The sequence below is a fragment of the Podarcis bocagei genome, assembly GCF_964188305.1.
Source record: "Podarcis bocagei genome assembly, chromosome: 16".
Taxonomy (NCBI): domain Eukaryota; kingdom Metazoa; phylum Chordata; class Lepidosauria; order Squamata; family Lacertidae; genus Podarcis; species Podarcis bocagei.
In genome coordinates this window covers 31,194,907-31,212,753 of record NC_138142.1, presented here as the reverse complement: position 1 = coordinate 31,212,753, position 17,847 = coordinate 31,194,907, and the positions used below count along the sequence as shown (strand labels likewise).

At 50.9% G+C, this 17,847-nt stretch overlaps 1 protein-coding gene across 2 annotated transcripts; it reads right to left on the bottom strand.

The window, feature by feature from the left end:
* Positions 1-1,385: 1,385 nt before the first annotated feature.
* Positions 1,386-12,298, bottom strand: SPINDOC (spindlin interactor and repressor of chromatin binding). 2 transcript variants are annotated; one of them, XM_081174610.1, is made up of 8 exons: positions 12,198-12,298; positions 10,016-10,208; positions 8,951-9,235; positions 7,214-7,318; positions 6,302-6,388; positions 5,201-5,320; positions 4,017-4,067; positions 1,386-2,604 (listed from the first exon to the last, which is right to left on the bottom strand). In XM_081174610.1, the coding sequence occupies exons 2-8, from the start codon at positions 10,170-10,172 to the stop codon at positions 2,180-2,182; spliced, it is 1,230 nt and encodes a 409-aa protein (XP_081030736.1). In that variant the 5' UTR covers positions 10,173-10,208; positions 12,198-12,298; the 3' UTR covers positions 1,386-2,179. The 2 variants fall into 2 exon arrangements, with proteins under 2 accessions (XP_081030736.1, XP_081030737.1); XM_081174611.1 differs by lacking the exon at positions 7,214-7,318.
* Between the last annotated feature and the right edge of the window lie 5,549 nt (positions 12,299-17,847).

The window sequence follows — 17,847 nt, the reverse complement described above, 5'->3', positions numbered from 1 at the left end:
GAACGAAGGGCAGGGTGGTAGACTCTGCACTAGTCACGTCTACCCACAGCAGGCTGAGGCTCCTGAATCTTAAGTTAGAACAGGGGTAGGCAACCTAAGGCCCATGGGCCACAAGCAGCCTACGGGGGTCGTTTAATCGGCCCACGAGCCACCCCCAAACTGAGCCACCCCCAAACTGAGCCCACCCACTCGGTGAGTCCCCACGCGCTGCGCTAAACCGGCACAGCGCGGTGCAGGGACTCACTTCCATGGCCCTGGAAATCGCATCTGTGCAGACAGAGACGCTGGAAATCACATCTGCACAGATGCAGATGCTGGAAATTGCGGGCGTGTGCACTCACACGTGCACACAATCCGGCCCACGGAGGGATCTCCCTGAGTTAGAACATTGTGGTTAGTCCGTCTGAGATCTAGCCTCCACTCCTGCAGTGAAGGGTGCCTCCTAATGGCAGCTAGCAAGAACTGCATCAATTTGCAATCACCTGCAGAAGTGATATTCATTGTGCCCAAAGAATCCTAATTTCACATACATGCTGATCGCTTCCTGAACTGGCAGTGATTGACCAGGAAAAGGGATATTGGGGTTGTGGCGGACAGCCCAGCACTTGCAGGTGCTATGAAAGCTCCATGTTGGGAATTACTAGTAAATGAATTGAACGGAAATCTGCCTCTGACCAAGACTGAGGAACTGTCTCCCACAGGAGCCAACTTAGATAGCCTTAAGAGAGGATTAGCCAAGGCTATACATAGCTGCTAGCCACAATGGCTCTGCCTAGAGACAATGCTCATCGTGTAACCTAGAGCCGGCTGGTATTACTTAGCTTATCTTAACCTCGCAGGGTTGTTGGGAAGAAAAAATGTGGGATGTTCTCAACCCAAGGTACCACTGTATATAGCAAGCTACATCTTGGTCACACAAGTCAGAGGTTTCTACAGCTACCCTTCCACTTCCTTCCAGGAAAGCAGGGGGCACGACCCGGTTAAAGGACACTTTTCAGGCAAACAAAAGCCCCATGACAAACATGGCCTAGGGATAGGAGGAGCCCCGACTCAGTGGGAGAAGCACATTGCAAGGAGATGGACTAGATGTTCCTTTGGATCTCTTCTAGCGCTACAGTTCTAGGATTCTGTGTTTAGCATGGAAGAGGTCCCTGGATTGGCTCCAGTAAAAGGGGTTAGGTAGCAGCAGTTGGGACAAAGAATCTGACCTATTGGAAGGCGCTTGGTTGGCTTCTGTGAGGAGGCTAGAGAAGATGGGACACTTTTGGCCAGACCCAGCGTGGCTGCTCTTAGGTTCTTCATGCCAGCCAAACACAGAAAAGAAAATTAAGACAGAAAGAGGGAGAGAGAGAGAGAGAGAGAGAAAGAGAGAGAGAGCAGGAGGGTATCATAAAAATAATTTATTGTTCCTTTGTATAACAACAACTCAGATTCCCTTTAGTATAACTCATCCCTGGGAAAGTGCTGGGCAATGGCGCTGCCCCCCCCACTCGGGTGTGTGCCTATTAAAATTCATATAACAGGGTGTGAAGCCTCATCCTGCCCTGCCATGGGTCCTAAGTATTGTGCCCTGTTAGCTGGAGTGTCAGTGGGGAAAACATTATTGCCAAGGAGGGAGCCAGAGGCATCCCTTGCCTGTTCCGCTGGTGTGGAAACTAACCGATTAGGCGGCGGGAATCCCTGGTCAGGCAGAGCTCCACCTCCTGATATGCTCCACCACCCCTGCTCTCTCTGGGGAGACAGAGAGGCAAACTTTTGGGAACACATGGGGTGTTGGGGGGGGTAGTTGCCACGTGAAGGGTCTCCCCCAAACCTTTGGAGGCGAGGCAGCAATGGCCATTTCCCTCTCCTGCCACACAGACACACAAAACATTCACCTTCCTCCCATCATCCTCTGTGGTAGTGATCAGGCGGACTAGTGGGGAACAGAGGGCAGGCACAAAGACAGAAGAGGCCGTGGCTGACCCCGAACATGCTTGAGTAACGAAACGAGACAAGAACGAGGTGCCCTCTGGGCAGGGAGCCCGAGAGGGGAAAGAATGAACCCCACTTAGTAACTGGGTGCCTAAACTTTCTTCCACCCGCCCACCCCCCAGCTGCCGTGGGTGGCCAGTCCAACGACTTACGTCGCCACATTGGCATATTGGAAGGGTGGGATGGGCGACGGCCAAGCTCCCCTTCACTTCCTGGGGGGCACAGAGGGGGACTGGCCCCTGCTCTCCCAGACTTCACGGATGGTGCGGCGGACCTCCCGCGGGAGGTGGAGGGTCTCGGCATGGCACTGGAGGATGTGCTGCTTGACGGTGGCCAGGCAGACGCGGCGCAGAGGGTACTCGCACACCATGCAGACCAAGTGGTTGGCCGCGGCGTCAAAGTCCACGAGGAAGCGGGCGCGCCAGGTGGGGTTGAAACTCTTGGCCAGGAGAGGGGCGTCCTCGCTGCCCGCTGCCGCCCGCTGCCGGCGGGGCTTGGCGTCGCAATCTTTGGCGTTGCTGCCGGGGGAGTTGGCCAGGGCACGAGGGGCAGGGTCCCGTGGTGGGCAGAGCTGGCGGGGAGGAGGATCCGTGGAGTGGAGCCGAAGTAGAGACACAGAGCATTTGCGATCTGGGAAGGAAGAGGCGGCAAATTGAAATGCACAACAACAGGCCGTTCGCTCAGTCCACCTATCCCAGAATTGTAGAGTTGGAAGGGACCACGGCGGGTCAACTGGCCCAACTCTCCGCAATGCAGAAATGTTCTCCCCAATGTGGGGCTTGAATCCACAACCCTGATATTCAAGGGTCTCCTGCTCTGTCAAGTGAGCTGCTCTCACAACTAAAAGTGAGCAGTTAGAAAGCAAAGAAAGAGCTCTGTTGGATCAAGCCAAAGACTGCCCATCTAGCCCAGCCTCCCATTCTCATGGTGGCCAACCAGATGCCCATTATGGGAAGCTGATCACAGAATCAGAGTTGGAGGTGACCCTGGGGATCATCTAGTCCAACCCCCTGAAATGCAGGAATATGCAGCTGTTCCATATGGGTATTGAACCTGCAACCCTGGAATCATCAGTACCATGCTCTAACCAACTGAGCTATCCAGGCTGCTAAGCGGGACTTGAGGACAAAAGAGCTCTCTCCAGCCACCCAGATAGCTCAGTCGGCAGAGCACGAGACTTAATTCCAGGGTTGTGGGTTCCAGCCTCATGTTGGGCAAAAAGATTCCTGCACTGCAGGGGGTTGGACTAGATGACCCTCATGGTCCCTTCCAACGCTGTGATTCTGTGAATCCCCAGCAGCTGGTTCCCGGAGACATGTACTGCCTTCATTTACTGCTTCCACTCTGGAAGTAAAGCAGAGCAGCTGTGGCTTGTAGTTATGAATAGCCTTAAGCATCATGAATTTGTGTAATCCTCTTTTACAGCCATCCAAGTTGGCGGGCAGTACCTACACCTCAGAGATGCCCCTGGGAAGTCCCCAAGCATAGCAGAAAGTTCAGGGGGCGGGCAGGGCTGAGAATAGGGATATACAAAGAGAAGAGATGCTGGTGTGCAAATCCTGCCTTGGGAGACGGAAGGATTTCCAGTGCAGTTTTCAGCCGGGCTTCAGGCTTGGCTGAGCTTGGAGGGAATAAGCCAGTGATGTGACGCCGCTCTTGTTTTGGTGGCTTTTGATACACAGCCGGCAAGATTGGAGATAACATTCAGCCTCCCAATTAGCAGGGGGAAAACCATAACACAGCAAGGACAAGAAACATCGCTCGTTTCTGCTAAAACAGGGGTGGTGAGTTTCCGGCCTGCAGGCCAATCCTGGCCAGGCAGGGGGTCCAGTTTGGCCAGCCCTACCTACCCGTCCGTCAGCAGCCGTCACTCAGGAAAATGGGTTCAATTCTGCCTTGGCTGTGGAAACAGGCACTTGCAGCCAGAGTGGGATTTAGCATCCCTGGCAGTCAGCTGAAGAGTGGGTGGTGGGTGGGCCTAAATCCGACCCACTTTGGCCCCTTGCGCCTGTTCCTTATGGGGAACAAGCAGCAAGACTTACCCACTGCTCTCTTCCTTGGGCCTGACTTTGCTTCAGAGTCCTGGGGTGGTTCTGTAACAACAACATTGAGAATACGTTGTGGCCATGTGTAGGAACCCGTGCCATCAAAATGCAGTGGTGCCTCGCAAGACGAAATTAATTCGTTCCGCGAGTTTTGTCGTCTTGCGATTTTTTTCGTCTTGCGAAGCACGGTGTCGGAAAAGTTTTGGAAAAGCTTCAAAAATCACCAAAGTCTTCAAAAACCTCAAAAAAGGCTACCACACCGCGTGCTATGAGTTGCTCCTCGAAGTCAAGTCGCAACTGTATTAACGGTGTTAAGAAAAAGGAAACAAACTTGCAAGACGTTTCCGTCTTGCGAAGCAAGCCCATAGGGAAAATCGTCTTGCGAAGCAGCTCAAAAAACTCGTTTTGCAAGTTTTCCGTCTTGCGAGGCATTCGTCTTGCGAGGTACCACTGTGCTCCCCAAATCCCAGAATAACAGAATAACAGAGTGGGAAGGAGCAGTGATCTGCAACATTCCAGGCAGAGGGCCATCCCACCTCTCCTTAAGCCAACGGCAACACCAACAACAGCTCCCAAGGAAGACTGGCTCCCTGCCATTTCCAGCCCTTGGCTCTAGTTCTGCAGGTGGGGAGGGGGACTAGGATGTAGCTGGACTCAATCACCCCTAGCCGTTGGCCATGCTTGCAGGGTCTGATGGGAGCTGGAGTCTTCCTGACCTGCTTTAACAGGTTAGAACATGGTGGCCAGTGTTCCGTTTTAAGGGTGGGGTGGGCAGCCTGCGGCCCTCCGGACATTGCTGGGTGCCCAACTTGCAACAGTCAAGGAGGGAGCTCCCCCCCCCCAGCTTCCTGACCCTGCCCTGCTCCTTCTGCCACTGCCAGTTGCCAGGGTGGGAAAAGAGAAGCCGATGGGATGGGAGGCAGAGGGTGGGGAGAGGTCAGTGCAAGTCCGAGCCTCCAGGACACCGACCCTCAAGCCCAACCGTGGCTCCGCCTCCACCTCCTCAGGGAGGTCATGGAACGGCCTGGCTCTGTGATGTTGCATTTGACAGGGAACGTGCCTCTGGTTTGGGCCTGGGCAGCAGCGGCAGCAATGCGCATGTGTTTTACCTGCTCCCCCCTTCCTTCTACTTTCCCTAACGGAGGGAGATTTATAAGTATGAACGCCAAAGCACTACTCACCAGGTTGAGTCCGGCAGTACAGTTTCAAGGCAAAGCCAGCTGGGAAAGTGCCGTCCGTGAAGATACGGATTTCGGCAGGTGCCGAGCCTGGGACCCCACATTCGGAGAGCCATTCCTTCCCTGGGAAGAAAAGAGGCGGCGAGGAATTAAGCCAAGGATTGGACAACTTTTCCAGCCCGAGGGCTGCATTCCCTTCTGGGGGCCGTGTGGAAGTGGCACCGGTTGTGGAAGGGGCCAGAGGTGAAAGAGGGCAAAGCATATTGGACCTTTGTCAAGTAGGATGGCTTACACACACGCTCACACTCCCCACACCCCTGCCCCACTTTCTTTCCTCCATCCAGGCAGGCTAGAGGCATAATCTGAATTGAAGGACATATTCCAGCCAGACAAAAACACTCAAGTAGGGTGCGGAAGCAAGGCCATGGAGGCAAGTGGCCTGGGAAGAGTCCCAAGTCTGCCACCACTGAAAGTGACTGCTATAAACTCAAAGTTAGACCCATTTAAAGTGATGGGCATGGCTCCACTGGGTTCATTAGTTTAAATGGGTCTCCTCTGAGGAAGAAACTTAAGTTGGATGTAACCCACACAATCTTATTCTGTCCCCTCCCAAAACAGCACAAAAAACATACCGGTATGTACTCTGTGCCAAGCAGAGCCAAATTCTGCAATCTGCATAAGTCACGCACGTCAAACTACTCTGCACCCCCCACCCACAGTTTCACCCCACGTATTTTGCAAATTATTCTGACTGTGTTGGGGAAGGGGCACACAGCGACTTTTGCAAGGATGAAGGATGGTTTCGTTCAACCCACCAAATTCAGGTTTTCAGTATTACCAAAACCTTGACGGCATGCTGTCAAGCCCCTCTTTAAAGGTTAGAAACTTGACTTTCAAAGGAGCCAAGGAGGAAGGCAGATAAGATCCTACGAATGTTTGGTGCCTCTGCGGAGTGCTAGCCTGTGGGTGGACACACAAGGAGGCAGCTAGGCACGCAAAGGGAAGGAACGGTAGCAGTGACTGGACGGAAGAAGCTTCCATTGCTTTGGGGAGGGGAAAACCTGCCCCCACGCTAAAAAGCAGCCTTACAGCTCTGCTGCTAACCTGTGGTCTTGCTGGGATGCTTGCTCATGTCTTTGATGGTGCTCAAGCTGTGCCGCCTCTGCTGGCCTTGTGATCGCCGTTCAGGGTCTAAGCATACATAAAGGAAAAACAGTTCCACGGGTTAGGTCCATGGTCTTCAACTGGTGGCTGAAGTCAAGTCATATCCCACTCCAACGCTAAAGTGGAAGGCAGTGCCTGTGGCCACCAGGCTTCGTTCATCCCGCACACTTTGCAAAAGAAGGGATTTCCGCATGAGGCTCTTATCCCTACAAGGCGAGCCTGCAGCCACAAAGACTCCTCCTTCTACCCAACAGCCAGAGTTACAGAGATGCCCTCTTTGGCACCCAGGCACCTGGGAAAGAGAAGGCTAAAGCCAGACATGTGTGTTAAAAACAAACAAACATTGGAATGGGGTGTCGTTCTGCTGGTTGAGGGATTAAGGGCCATAGCTCGGTGCTTTGCACACAGAAGGTGTCAGGTTCAATCCCTGGCATCTCCAAGCAGGGCTGAAAAAACTCCCCCCGGCCCCCCAAATTGAAAGCCTGGAGAGCTGCTGCTAGTCAGTGTAGACAACACTAAGCTAGACCCCTTGGCGTAAGGAAGCTTCCTATTTTCCAGTTTAAATTCAGAACCATGAGGACTAGAATCTCATTTCGTTTTTTTAAGGGAGGGGCCACAGTTCACATGTTTCCTGCAGAAGGGCCAGGTTCAGCTCCCTGGAGGCATCTCCAGGTGGGGCTGCAGAGCACCCCCTGCCTGAAATCCCAGAGAGCCCCTGCCGGTCCGTGTCGGCAGTGTTAGGCCAGACGGCAGCTCCCTATTTTTCTTACGAGTGGGTCCTGGGTCTGAGAACGATGACGATGACCCGTCTAAGCGACGACCACCACCACCACCTCCGGCCCCAGCACTCACCGCAGCGCGCTCTCAGGTGCCCACGCTTCCGACTCGCCGGCTGCCGCTCCTCCGAATCGAGGAGCACCTCTATCTCAGCCGGCTGCTTGCTCTTGCCGGGGTCGCCTGGCAGGGGATAGTTTCAGAAAGGGGAATCAAAAGCGGCACACAGCACTGCGTGTTTGTTCCACGGCAAAGAGTGGAAATGGGCAGCAGCGGGCAGAGGACTTGGCCTCCCAAGGATCTCATCGTCCGTTTAGGGGGAGGGAGAAAGGAAAGAGACAAGTTTCTAGCCCTTATGGATGTGAATTGGTACTCCAAGGCAATGCCTGGAGGAATCTTGGTATCCAGGGTGGAGCTGAGAGAGAGAGAGAGAGAGAGGCTAAGTCAATAGGCAATCGTCTAGGGCAGCCTTTGCATACCCAGAGCCCTCTGGGTGTTCTCAGCTACAACTCCCATCAGCCAACATGGCCAGGATGGCTGGGGCTGATGAGAGTTGTAGTTCCAAACACCCAGAGGGTGCCAGGTTGGCCTTAGTGCTTTCGCCAGCTGTTTGCTTCTCCCAGTGACTAACAGGCACAAACATAGGCAGAGTGATTGCATTTCTATACTTTCTTCATGCATAAATACACAACTTCCTGGTTGCGTTGTCCAACCTAAAGGCCAATATCTTCCAACGCCTGTAGTCATTACATGCCTCTAAAACCCACAATTCAAGTGCTATTTCACTGTCAATCCTCAACACCATCAGGCCTCCTCTTGATCCCTACACTCAACTTTTGCCCTGGGACTGCAAAGATGGAAGGCAGCATGCCTGGACCTCTGCCACCACCCGGGGGTCTAAGGAAGGCAGTGCCCCCTGCCTTCTAGGAAGAACATCACAGCAAGGAGGAGACCAGCCTGACCCAGTCCACTGGCCAGAGAAGGAGCAGCTGCAGAGAGCTGGCTTCCCCTCTCCGTGCCAGGGAGAACATTTATGAAACACTATGTATGTGAGAACAAGTCCACGAGTTTGCTTTTCCTCTCCCAATCCTTTTTCCTTTTGTGCTGTGTCTTTTTTAAAGTCTGTAAACCTGTGGGCAGGCTCCGCCTTATCACTGGTTGTCTGCAAACTGCCCTGGCTTTTTCGGCTAAAGAGCAGAGAAAAACACTTCCGCTGAAACGTTTGCCAACATCCTGTTAGTGTAGTCTAAACAATGACTTGAAATGATTCTTGAAAGATTTTGCCCTAGCAACAAGTCTGCCCTTGGCAACAAGTTTCCCCCTTATCAACAGGTTTCTTTATAAGGCAAGGTATGGATCAGGGAGAGAGAGAGAAAGAAAGAGTATGTTGGAGGCTGTTGCTCTGGCCAGATGGCTGAAGAGCACAGCGAGACAGAATGATTATCTGAACATAGTTTTACTTTACTTTACTAGACTAGTGGTTATACAAGATGTAGTGTTAATTCAACAATAAATGCATTCAGAAGAACCAAAATGGGAGGTGTGTTTATTCCCACGTGGGCGTTCGCCAAGAGAAGAGCTGAATGGTGAAGAAATGGATTCTGGAAGACTTTCTGGGTGACTCTGCTGACCGGAAAAGGAACCCCAAAGGATGGCAAACTGCACTGACACCCCCAGCCCCTTCTCCAGGAGGCACAGGGGAAATGGAGGAGGCAGACACGGAGGGCGACTCTGCTCAAAACCCAAAACCTTTTCCAGACCCAACTGGAGATGGCACCATTTAATACAACACTGATCTGTGTTGGTGTGTGTTACCTGCAGGGGAAGGTTGTGGCTCTGGCTCAGGAAGCACCACCCCTTCGCTCCAGGCTTCCAGGATGTTGCGCTTCTCTTCGAAGCTGAAGTCCAAGGAGTGGGCGTGATGCTCCAGAATGTGTTTGCGGGCGGCCACAGGCCCCGAGGCACTCAGGTTGCCGCCGCACACCATGCACACTGGCTGGCTGCCCCCCGAGCTCTCGGCAATCAGGTACTCCTGACTCCAGGAGCTGCCTGCCTCTTCTGGGCCAACCTCGGCCACCGGGATTACAACCAGCCGCTCTCCTGGGGGTGAGAAAGGGGGCACGTTGGGATGGAGGAGGGGTCTGACGCCAGCCTTGGAGACAGTTCCCATCTCCCTGATGCCTTGCACGCGCTCTGCCCCCTTCCTTTCTCTAACAGAGATGCTCTCCAGACGCTGCCGGACTACAAGTCCCATCACCCACCATGATCATGCTGGCTGTGACTGATGGGAGTTGGAGTCAGGGCAGGCAGACAGAGCCCTTGGCTGCCCTATGGATGGCACTGGGAATGAACCTCTCATCAGCCACAGCCAGTGTGGCCTACCAGCAGGAATGGCATTAGTTTTTGCCTAGAGAGCAGCCACATGACCTCCACTCCTCTCTTCTAGGTCAGCCTCATTGGCTCAAGCTTTTTCCAATGGCAACAAACAGCTCTTACTATTGTTTCACGGGCTAACTCAAGGCTGGGGCCCTTTTCCACCCTAAGAACCCAACAAAAGCCCTGCAGGTTCAGGTCTGCAGCCCCTCCAGCACCTAATTCGCGTAGTGGCCAGCAACAGACAGTGGAGGGAGAACATGGCCGTTGTGGCTGGTAGCCATTGATCGCCTTGTCCTCCGTGAATTTGCCTAATTCTCTTTTAAGTTGGTGGACACCACCCCATCTTGCTGGAGGGAATCTCCCAGTTTAGCTATGTGCTGTGGGAAGAAGTATTTCCTTTGCTTGTCCTCAAGCATCGGCCTTCGTTGGGCATCCCTGACTTCTAGGGTGATGCGAGGGGAGGGACTTTCCCTGTCCTGCACCCCGGAGGGGCACGTTCCCCACCTCTGTCCACAGGATCTGCGTGGGGCCCATCCAGCCTGACTGGGGGGCAGCTGGGGAGCAGATGCTCTGTGGCCACTTTCTCCTTCTCCTTCTCTGTTTTGCACTTCAAAGAGACCTTGAGGTAGTCCAAGAGGGGAGCTTCTGCCTTCAGTGCCATGAGTGTTTCGGTGGGGCTGGCACAACAAAAGCCCACCTGTAGAAAAATAAGAAGCACCGTTCAGGTTGCGGAGGGGGTGGATGGAGAAGGGAAAGAAACACTTCCAAGTTGACAACCTCAGTCCCCACATCTCTTTTTCTCCTGGCCAGGAAAAACCACACACACACACACACACACACACACACACACACACACACACACACACACTTTAAGAATACAGTGGTACCTTGGTTCTTGAACGGCTTGGCTCCAGAACAAATCGTCCGGCTCCCGAATGTCGCAAACCGGAAGTAAGTGTTCCCGTTTGTGAAGTTTTTCAGAAGCTGAACATCCGACACAGCTTCCGCTTGAGGGCAGGAAGCTCCTGCAGCCAATTGGAAGCTGTGGCTTGGTTTTCAAACAGTTTCGGGTGTCAAACGGGCTTCCAGAATGGATTAAGTTCAAGAACCAAGGTGCCACTGAATAGGAAGTCTCTGTCGTTATTTATTTATTTGAGACATTTAAATAACACTTAATATTTAAATATTCTCGGTGGCTGCTCCCAGACATTGGGACTCCCTCCCTAGAGAAATTAGACTGGCTCTCTCCTTGTTGTCCTTCCTCTGGCAGGTGAAGACTTCTTGTTCCAACAGGCGTTTGGGAACTGACTGCTTCTAAGGAAAGGGCTGGTGCTGTGCTGTTTTTATTGTAATTATTGGTATGGTTTCAGTATGTCAGGGAACTGCCATCGGAGCTAGAGGCGGAGGGAAGGCTCCAAAGGGATGCAGGAGAGGGTCCCAGTAGGGAGAGAGGCAGCCCATCTGTTGGGGAAGGAAATCAGCGTAACACCAGTGGAGAAGGGGGGCAGGTGGGGGAATCGGGGAGGAGGCTCCAAGACTCTTTGCTGGAGACCAGCGGAGAGAGTACGGGTACTCCGCTGCCCACACCCTCCCTGCGCAGAAGACTTCCGCGCAGGGAGAGTAGGAGGAGATTTGGCGTCAAACAACTTTTATGCTGGAAAAGGGTTAAGAAACGCCCACTGACAGATTCTGCCAGCGACTGAGACAGTCACGATGCTGGAGGCTGCTCAGTCAGAAAGGTTTAACCAGGTAACCTAGCCAGAAGTGGCAGCAACTTACGCACGAGCAACCCCTAAACCCATTACACAGTACATCCTATGTATGCATACAGTTTTAATTTTATCAGTGTTTAATTATTTTTCAGTGATTGCTTTTTCTGTTTTTAGCGGCTCTTATTTTTCACCTGTAAGGGGCCTTGCTTCCTATCAGGGGAAAAAGGCGGGGTATAAACAAGCAAGCAAGCAAACAGAATCAGAATTTCTAAGCAGCGTAAACAAATTGTTAAAAACCATTCGAAAATAAGAACAAACAAAACTCATCATAGAAACAGAGCTTTACTGACTTCCTGCTGATGAAGCCAAAAAGGAAAAAGGGGAAGAGAAAATAAGCAGACTCAGACCACGACACGAAGCAATTCTGGGATACAGTTTCTGAGCAAGCTGTGGGAAACATAGCTATTTGGGGACCTGAAGGCCATTGCTATAGTCACTCCTCCCCTCAATTATATTTGTTTATTTCCACTCACAAAAGTCTTCTTTGTCTTCAGGCCACGGGAACCAGGATGCGGGCGGGGATCCGAGGGCCATACAGGGGAGACATACAGAGCCAAACTGCACACTCTGCTGTTCACTGTACATTTTAATGTGTTATTTGGATGAACGCAAGGATAAAGTTTGCCAGCCTGCTGGAATATAGGATACCCCCTTCCTCTTTGCTGAGTACATGTGCAAAACATCCTAAGAAACCTGCTCCCTGAGTTGTTGCTACCCCCAATCTTTTGTTTTATTGTTCAGGATTTTTTTAAAAAACAAACAAACAGGCACCCTGTGTTCAAATTTACCTCCCACCACCTTGAGGACTAGAAACTTTGTTACTTTTAAAGCAAATACTTTGAGACTGCCACACTGTGGGCGAAAGGAACTGCATAATGCACTGGGATGTGACATGAATTCCAAACCCTTCCTACCTGTGGCAGGGCGTCAATCCGGATCGTAACCAGAGGAAGGGCTTGGGATCTAGAATCCACTCAGTGCTGCCTGGTGATAGCAAAGCTGCTCGCTCTTCTGGAAACAAAAGTGGGGAATAGTAAATCCATTAGCCACAAGAGTCTTTGTTCCCTAGAAAAGAGGAGAACCCAAGGGAAAACATACTTGTGTTTTCTTTAAGAAAAACTTCACATGTAGAAAGTGCCATCATCTCCGAAGAAGAGGGAGGCTGTGAACACACACTCCATGCATTTAAAGAACATGGCTTCCCGCAAAGAATCATGGGAATTGTAGCATGGTGGGAATTGTAGTTTTGGGAGAAGTATGCTACAGTTCCCAGGATCCTGTGGGCAGCCTTACTGTGCTCAAAGTGCATTCAGCATAACAACATAACCTGGAGGATGTTTGTTTAATACTTTTGTCATCCCCTCCTCTGCTCCTGCACATTCAGGGCCAATCTCTTTTTTTCCTGGTTTGAATATGTACAGTACTGTCTTTCTTGCTTTGACTGCTGGGTCTCTGCCCTGACACCAAATCCCCACCTCTTTAAATTATAAAGGTGTACTCCATGCATGTCCGAAAAAGAAACGATCTCAACGTGGAATTCTAACTTCCCTCCCCAAGGCCCTGTTCACATTTTTGCCATGTCTGCAATTACTCCCACCAGGACCTTAAATCTCCTCCATCCTCTAAAGCAAACCCACAACTATTACTTTTATTATGAAATTATTTATTCTGATTTCATTGTTATAAGCCACTTTGAGCATCATTTTGGGAGGGATGGGGGGGAAAGGTGGCCTACGAATAAAGTGATAATAATTATGAAATAATATCACTTTCCTTCAAGTCTTTATTTCTCCAGAATCTCATTTCTCCCACCAAACAATTTTCATTGTTGCATCTCCCTGTTCTGAACCTTCTACCCCAAAGTCTATCATTATTATCATCATCATCATCAAAAATTCATTATTTGTACCCCACTCTGGGCAGCTTACAACAAATTATTAAAAATACAATAAAAACAACTTTGCACCTCCTTCCCCCTCACCAGGCACCATTTTAATTTGTCCCTGGATCTCAGCTAGCTAGCCAGCCAGCCTGACTTCTCCTTCTAGACCTCCCACCCTTCTCTACCTTGCCTCTACTCACAGATTTCTCCTCTGTTCTCCCTCTACATCCTGCCCCACACCATCCCCACAGGGTAATACCCTTTTCAGGGTCTTTGTGTGTCTCATCTGCATCTTAAAAGAGGCAAAATGTCCCCATCTTTTGCAGATGCACCCCATACTCTCCTCCTTGGATTAATCCATAGTACCTTCTTCTGAATTACAATCTTCCCCATTATCTCCCCAAAAGAGGCAAAGATCCATGTCCCTCCACCACCACCCAGATCTCCCTGCTGTACCATTTTGATTCCTTCCTGAAGCTCAGGCCTCCCCAATCCCAGGTATCACCCCCATCCACTCAGCACAAGGAGCTCCATTTTCACATCTCCTCCCTTAAGAGTCCATGGGTTGTCTCCAATGTTCAGAGTAGACCCATGGAAATGAATGGACCTGGATGTTCATTTCAGTGGGTCTGCTGTGAGTAGGACTTAGCTGGATACAACCCTAACACACTAAACCATAGCTGTCAACTTTCCCCTTTTCTTGCGAGGTATCCTATTCAGAATAAGGAAATTTCCCTTAAAAAAAGGGAAACGTTGACAGCTATGCGCCAAACCCCCTTTTCACTACTTGCCATGCAATAGGCTCCCTCCCCCCCATTAATATTCTTCTGACCTCCCCACATGCTCACCCTTCTTGAGCCAGGCAACCCCACCGAATATGCCTACCAGGCACTTGCCCTTGTGACTTGATCCTAACCTAGCTCTTTGCCAGTCCTTCCCCTTCAACCTAAGCAGCTGGGGGGGGGCGGACAAAAGTGACCTTGTAATACAATTAAACTGCAAAAAGAAAATAAGTTCTCCCCCCAATCAAACACCACCCCAGGTGTTTTTCGGGGGGGGGGGGACACCAGGCCTTCTCCCATCCCACCTGGTGGTGACCATCTCTGCTTGTGCATGCACGCAATGAGCACATCAACACATGAAAGGTGCATTTATGGCGGAGGAGGGGTAGGGAGCACCAGCCTCTCCCCTCTTCCAGATGTGCCAACCCAGCTGTGGAGGGCCCCATCAGCCCTCCCCCCCACCCATTGTGCTGCTGGTGTGAGGAAACGCCAGCCCTTCCCCCCCCCCAACCCAGCTGTGTTTATGGGAGGAAGTAGCACCCCAGTTGCGGGGCCACCCTAGGTGTGTGGGAGGGGAAATACCACCATAACTGGGGTGGCCCCACAACTGGGGGAGAAATACCACCACAGCTGAGGGGCCACCAACCCTTCCCACCACCGTTGTGTTTCGGGGGGGACATCACCCCAGGTACTGAGGACGCCAGCTATGTTTACTGGGGAAGAACAGCCCCCACCAGCAACGTCTATATGGGGGGGCGTTGAACAGCTCCCCAGCCCCTCCCCCACCCCAGGTGTGGTGGGACAGCAGCCCCCCCTCATATTTGGGGGCCGGTAGGACCTCTCCCCCCCCCGGCGTCTTGGCCCCCGCCCCTACATACCCAGCGGGCCTCTCTCCCCACCTGGCCGGCCGCTCAGCTGCTCCAGGCCTCCCGAGCTCTCCCGCTGGAGCCCCCGCCACGCAGCATAGAGTTCTCCGGCTCCCAGCGAGGCAGAGCGGCCTCTCCTCCCCGCTCCCACTCTATGGTTTCATTGTCCGAAGGACCTTTCCCTCCTCCGCTCTGTTGTCAGAGATAGCCATAACTTCCGGCGGGAAAGGGAACGCCGCCATAGATACGTCGCCCCGGCGGCTGTTTTCTTATCTCTATGTTCCGCATCGGAAGTTGCGTTCGGTAAGGAAAGGAACAGTCCGCTTTCAGGCCGGAAGTTCTCGCTCGGGAGCGCGACGACGGCGTATATGTCTCTCTTTTCTTAGATCTGCGTTGCCTTCGCTACCCAGCGGATCCAATGGCCAGCGCGGCGTTCTCTTCTCTTCTCCGCCCCTCCGCAGGTTATAGACCACTCGGCGCAGCGGACAGACCGGGAGCATAGAGGCGGGCGGCTCGTTCGCCCCCTGGAGGGGAAGGGGTGGAGTTGCAGGAAATATAAGGGAGTGAGAAAGGCGAGTTAGAGCCTGCAGAAAGGGATCAGAGAGCCTATGGAAAACGAAAAGTCCAACTCTTCCTGCTTCCAAATAAGTGCCAACCAGAGATGCCTGTAACAAAACCTCACAAGTCTTCTCCTGATGCCTCCCTGCCAGCATCCCTGAGATACACTGACATTTGAAGGTAGACTGCCACTGGCTTTGGAGGCTCAGTTTAGCTGTCATTAGTAATATAGCTCTTCCTCTAGCTCCCTTCCTCCATGGGTAGGAATCCATCGGACCTAGTGGCCGGCCCTCACAACACATTGTAGTGTTGAGTTCCATATGTCTGCTTGAAGAAGTGCTTTCCTTGACTTCTTCTCCACTAGCTCCCAGTCAGTTTTGTGAGAGGATACCCCCCCCCCCTTTCTAATCATTGCGGGACAGGAAGAATAGATGGACTATCCATTTTCTTCTGTATAGTGTTACAAACGTCTATCAAGTCATATCTTGGTTTACCACCACCACCCTGTAAACGCCCCAAATGTTTTAGCTTAGCTTTCTTTTCAGGGAAAGTTCTTCAATGATCCGATCATCTGGAAAACAACAAGGAGTCTTGTGGTATCTTTAAGGTGTTTCAAGGCTCTTTGTCCTTTTGGCGACAACAGTTTAGGAATCTGAGTAAACTTCAGGCCCCTTTCTCCATCTCCTGTTTTCTTATTACAAATCAAGTTATAATGAGGGGAAACAGCAAAACTTTGGAGTGCTACAAAGCTCTGAAACAAACAGAACACCCATATTGTCTTGCTAAGCCTTACAAGAACCTTATAAGGTAGGACAGTATTATAACCCTTACATAGCAGACTGTGCAGGCTGAGGCTGAAAGAATTGCCTGCTGCCCAATTGCCTAAGCAAATTGATAGAGCTCCCCACCCCATGTGGGAAGAAAATAGATTTGACCCTTGTGTGTGTAATTAACAAAAGAATCAGCTGGATGTCTAGATTCAAAACACGGGGCTTTGCACACTCTCCAGCAGGAGAGAGCCCCCAGCAAAGTTAAAAACAGTAAAGTGGGGGAATATGAACTGTTAGACCCATATTGTCTGCTTTAAAGCTCTTTGCCCCTCTCTCTACCATTCTTGCAATGAACAGACCACACACACTATTAAGTAAGTTTAAAATGCTTTACTTACTAAATCTAAAGGTCTGATTCATGAGTTGTTCCATGCAGCAATAAGGAGAACATAGCTAACAAAATACAGAATGTACAGTGGTACCTCAATTTAAGAACAGTCCTGTTTATGAACTATTCGGTTTACGAACTCTGCAGAACCGGAAGTAGTGTCCCGGTTTGTGAACTTTACCTTGGTCTAAGAACGGAAGCCGAATGGTGGAAGGTTACCGATGGCGGGAGGCGTCATTAGTGAAAGTGCACTTTGGTTTAAGAACAGTTTCTGTTTAAGAACGGACTTCCGGAACGGATTAAGTTCATAAACCGAGGTACCACTGTAGTTTCAAACATGCATGTCCTGAGCTTGGAGAAAGTTCAGGCATGTCCATCCTGGTCGTTTACATGGTGCAAAGAGAATGAGAGAAAGGAAAAGAAGCAGCTTCACATTTACCCTCATGGAGTCTGAGAAGAGAACTCTGTGATCTTAACCCCTTTGGGGGCCAACTAGCACTCATGTGCAGTTATGTTTGAATGCAATTTCCTCCAGCCCACCCCACAACTTCCTTGTGAGGAAAGGTTACAACATTGAGACTTTTTAGGGGAGACATGATCACAGTTTATAAAATCATGCATTATGTGGAGAAAGTGACAGAGAGAAGTTTTCCTCCCTCTCTCATGTCACTAGGGTGGAATCTACACACGCATAAAAATGATATATTGAATTTGCCACTAGCTCACCATCACCATCTAGTTTCCTCTTTGTATAATGCACTTAAAACACACTTCAAATGTTATATTTGCAGCTGTATAGCTGAGTCCTAGAACTCATGGACATCCAGTTCAGCCAAATGTTGGAAAATTCATGACTGGGAAAAGTAACGACTTCTCCACCCAGCACCAAGTTAAATTGTGGAATTTGCTACTGCAAGATGTAGTGATAGTCACCATTTCCTAGATAAATTGTGAAAATGCTGGACTAGATAGGCCTTTCACCTGATCCGGCAGAGCTCATATGTTTTTGCCCTTTGTGGTGCGCTTGGTCCAAATTTGGCCCCTCCTACAGCTTTGCAATCTGCTGTGTAAAGCTTGGCCCTTAGAACCCAGGTGCCAACGTAATTTAAGCCTAAGGGGATATTTTGGAGGAAATGCTATTCTTGAACTTTGTCAACTGCTGAGCACACCGATGGCACTAGATTGGAAAATAATAATAATGATGATGATAACAACTTAATGTCAACATTTGTCTCCGTTAACAGTGACGCAATGGCCAGAAGTGCAACAAATAAAGCTTACCTGTTGCTACCAATCCCGGCCATACCTGTTGAATTCA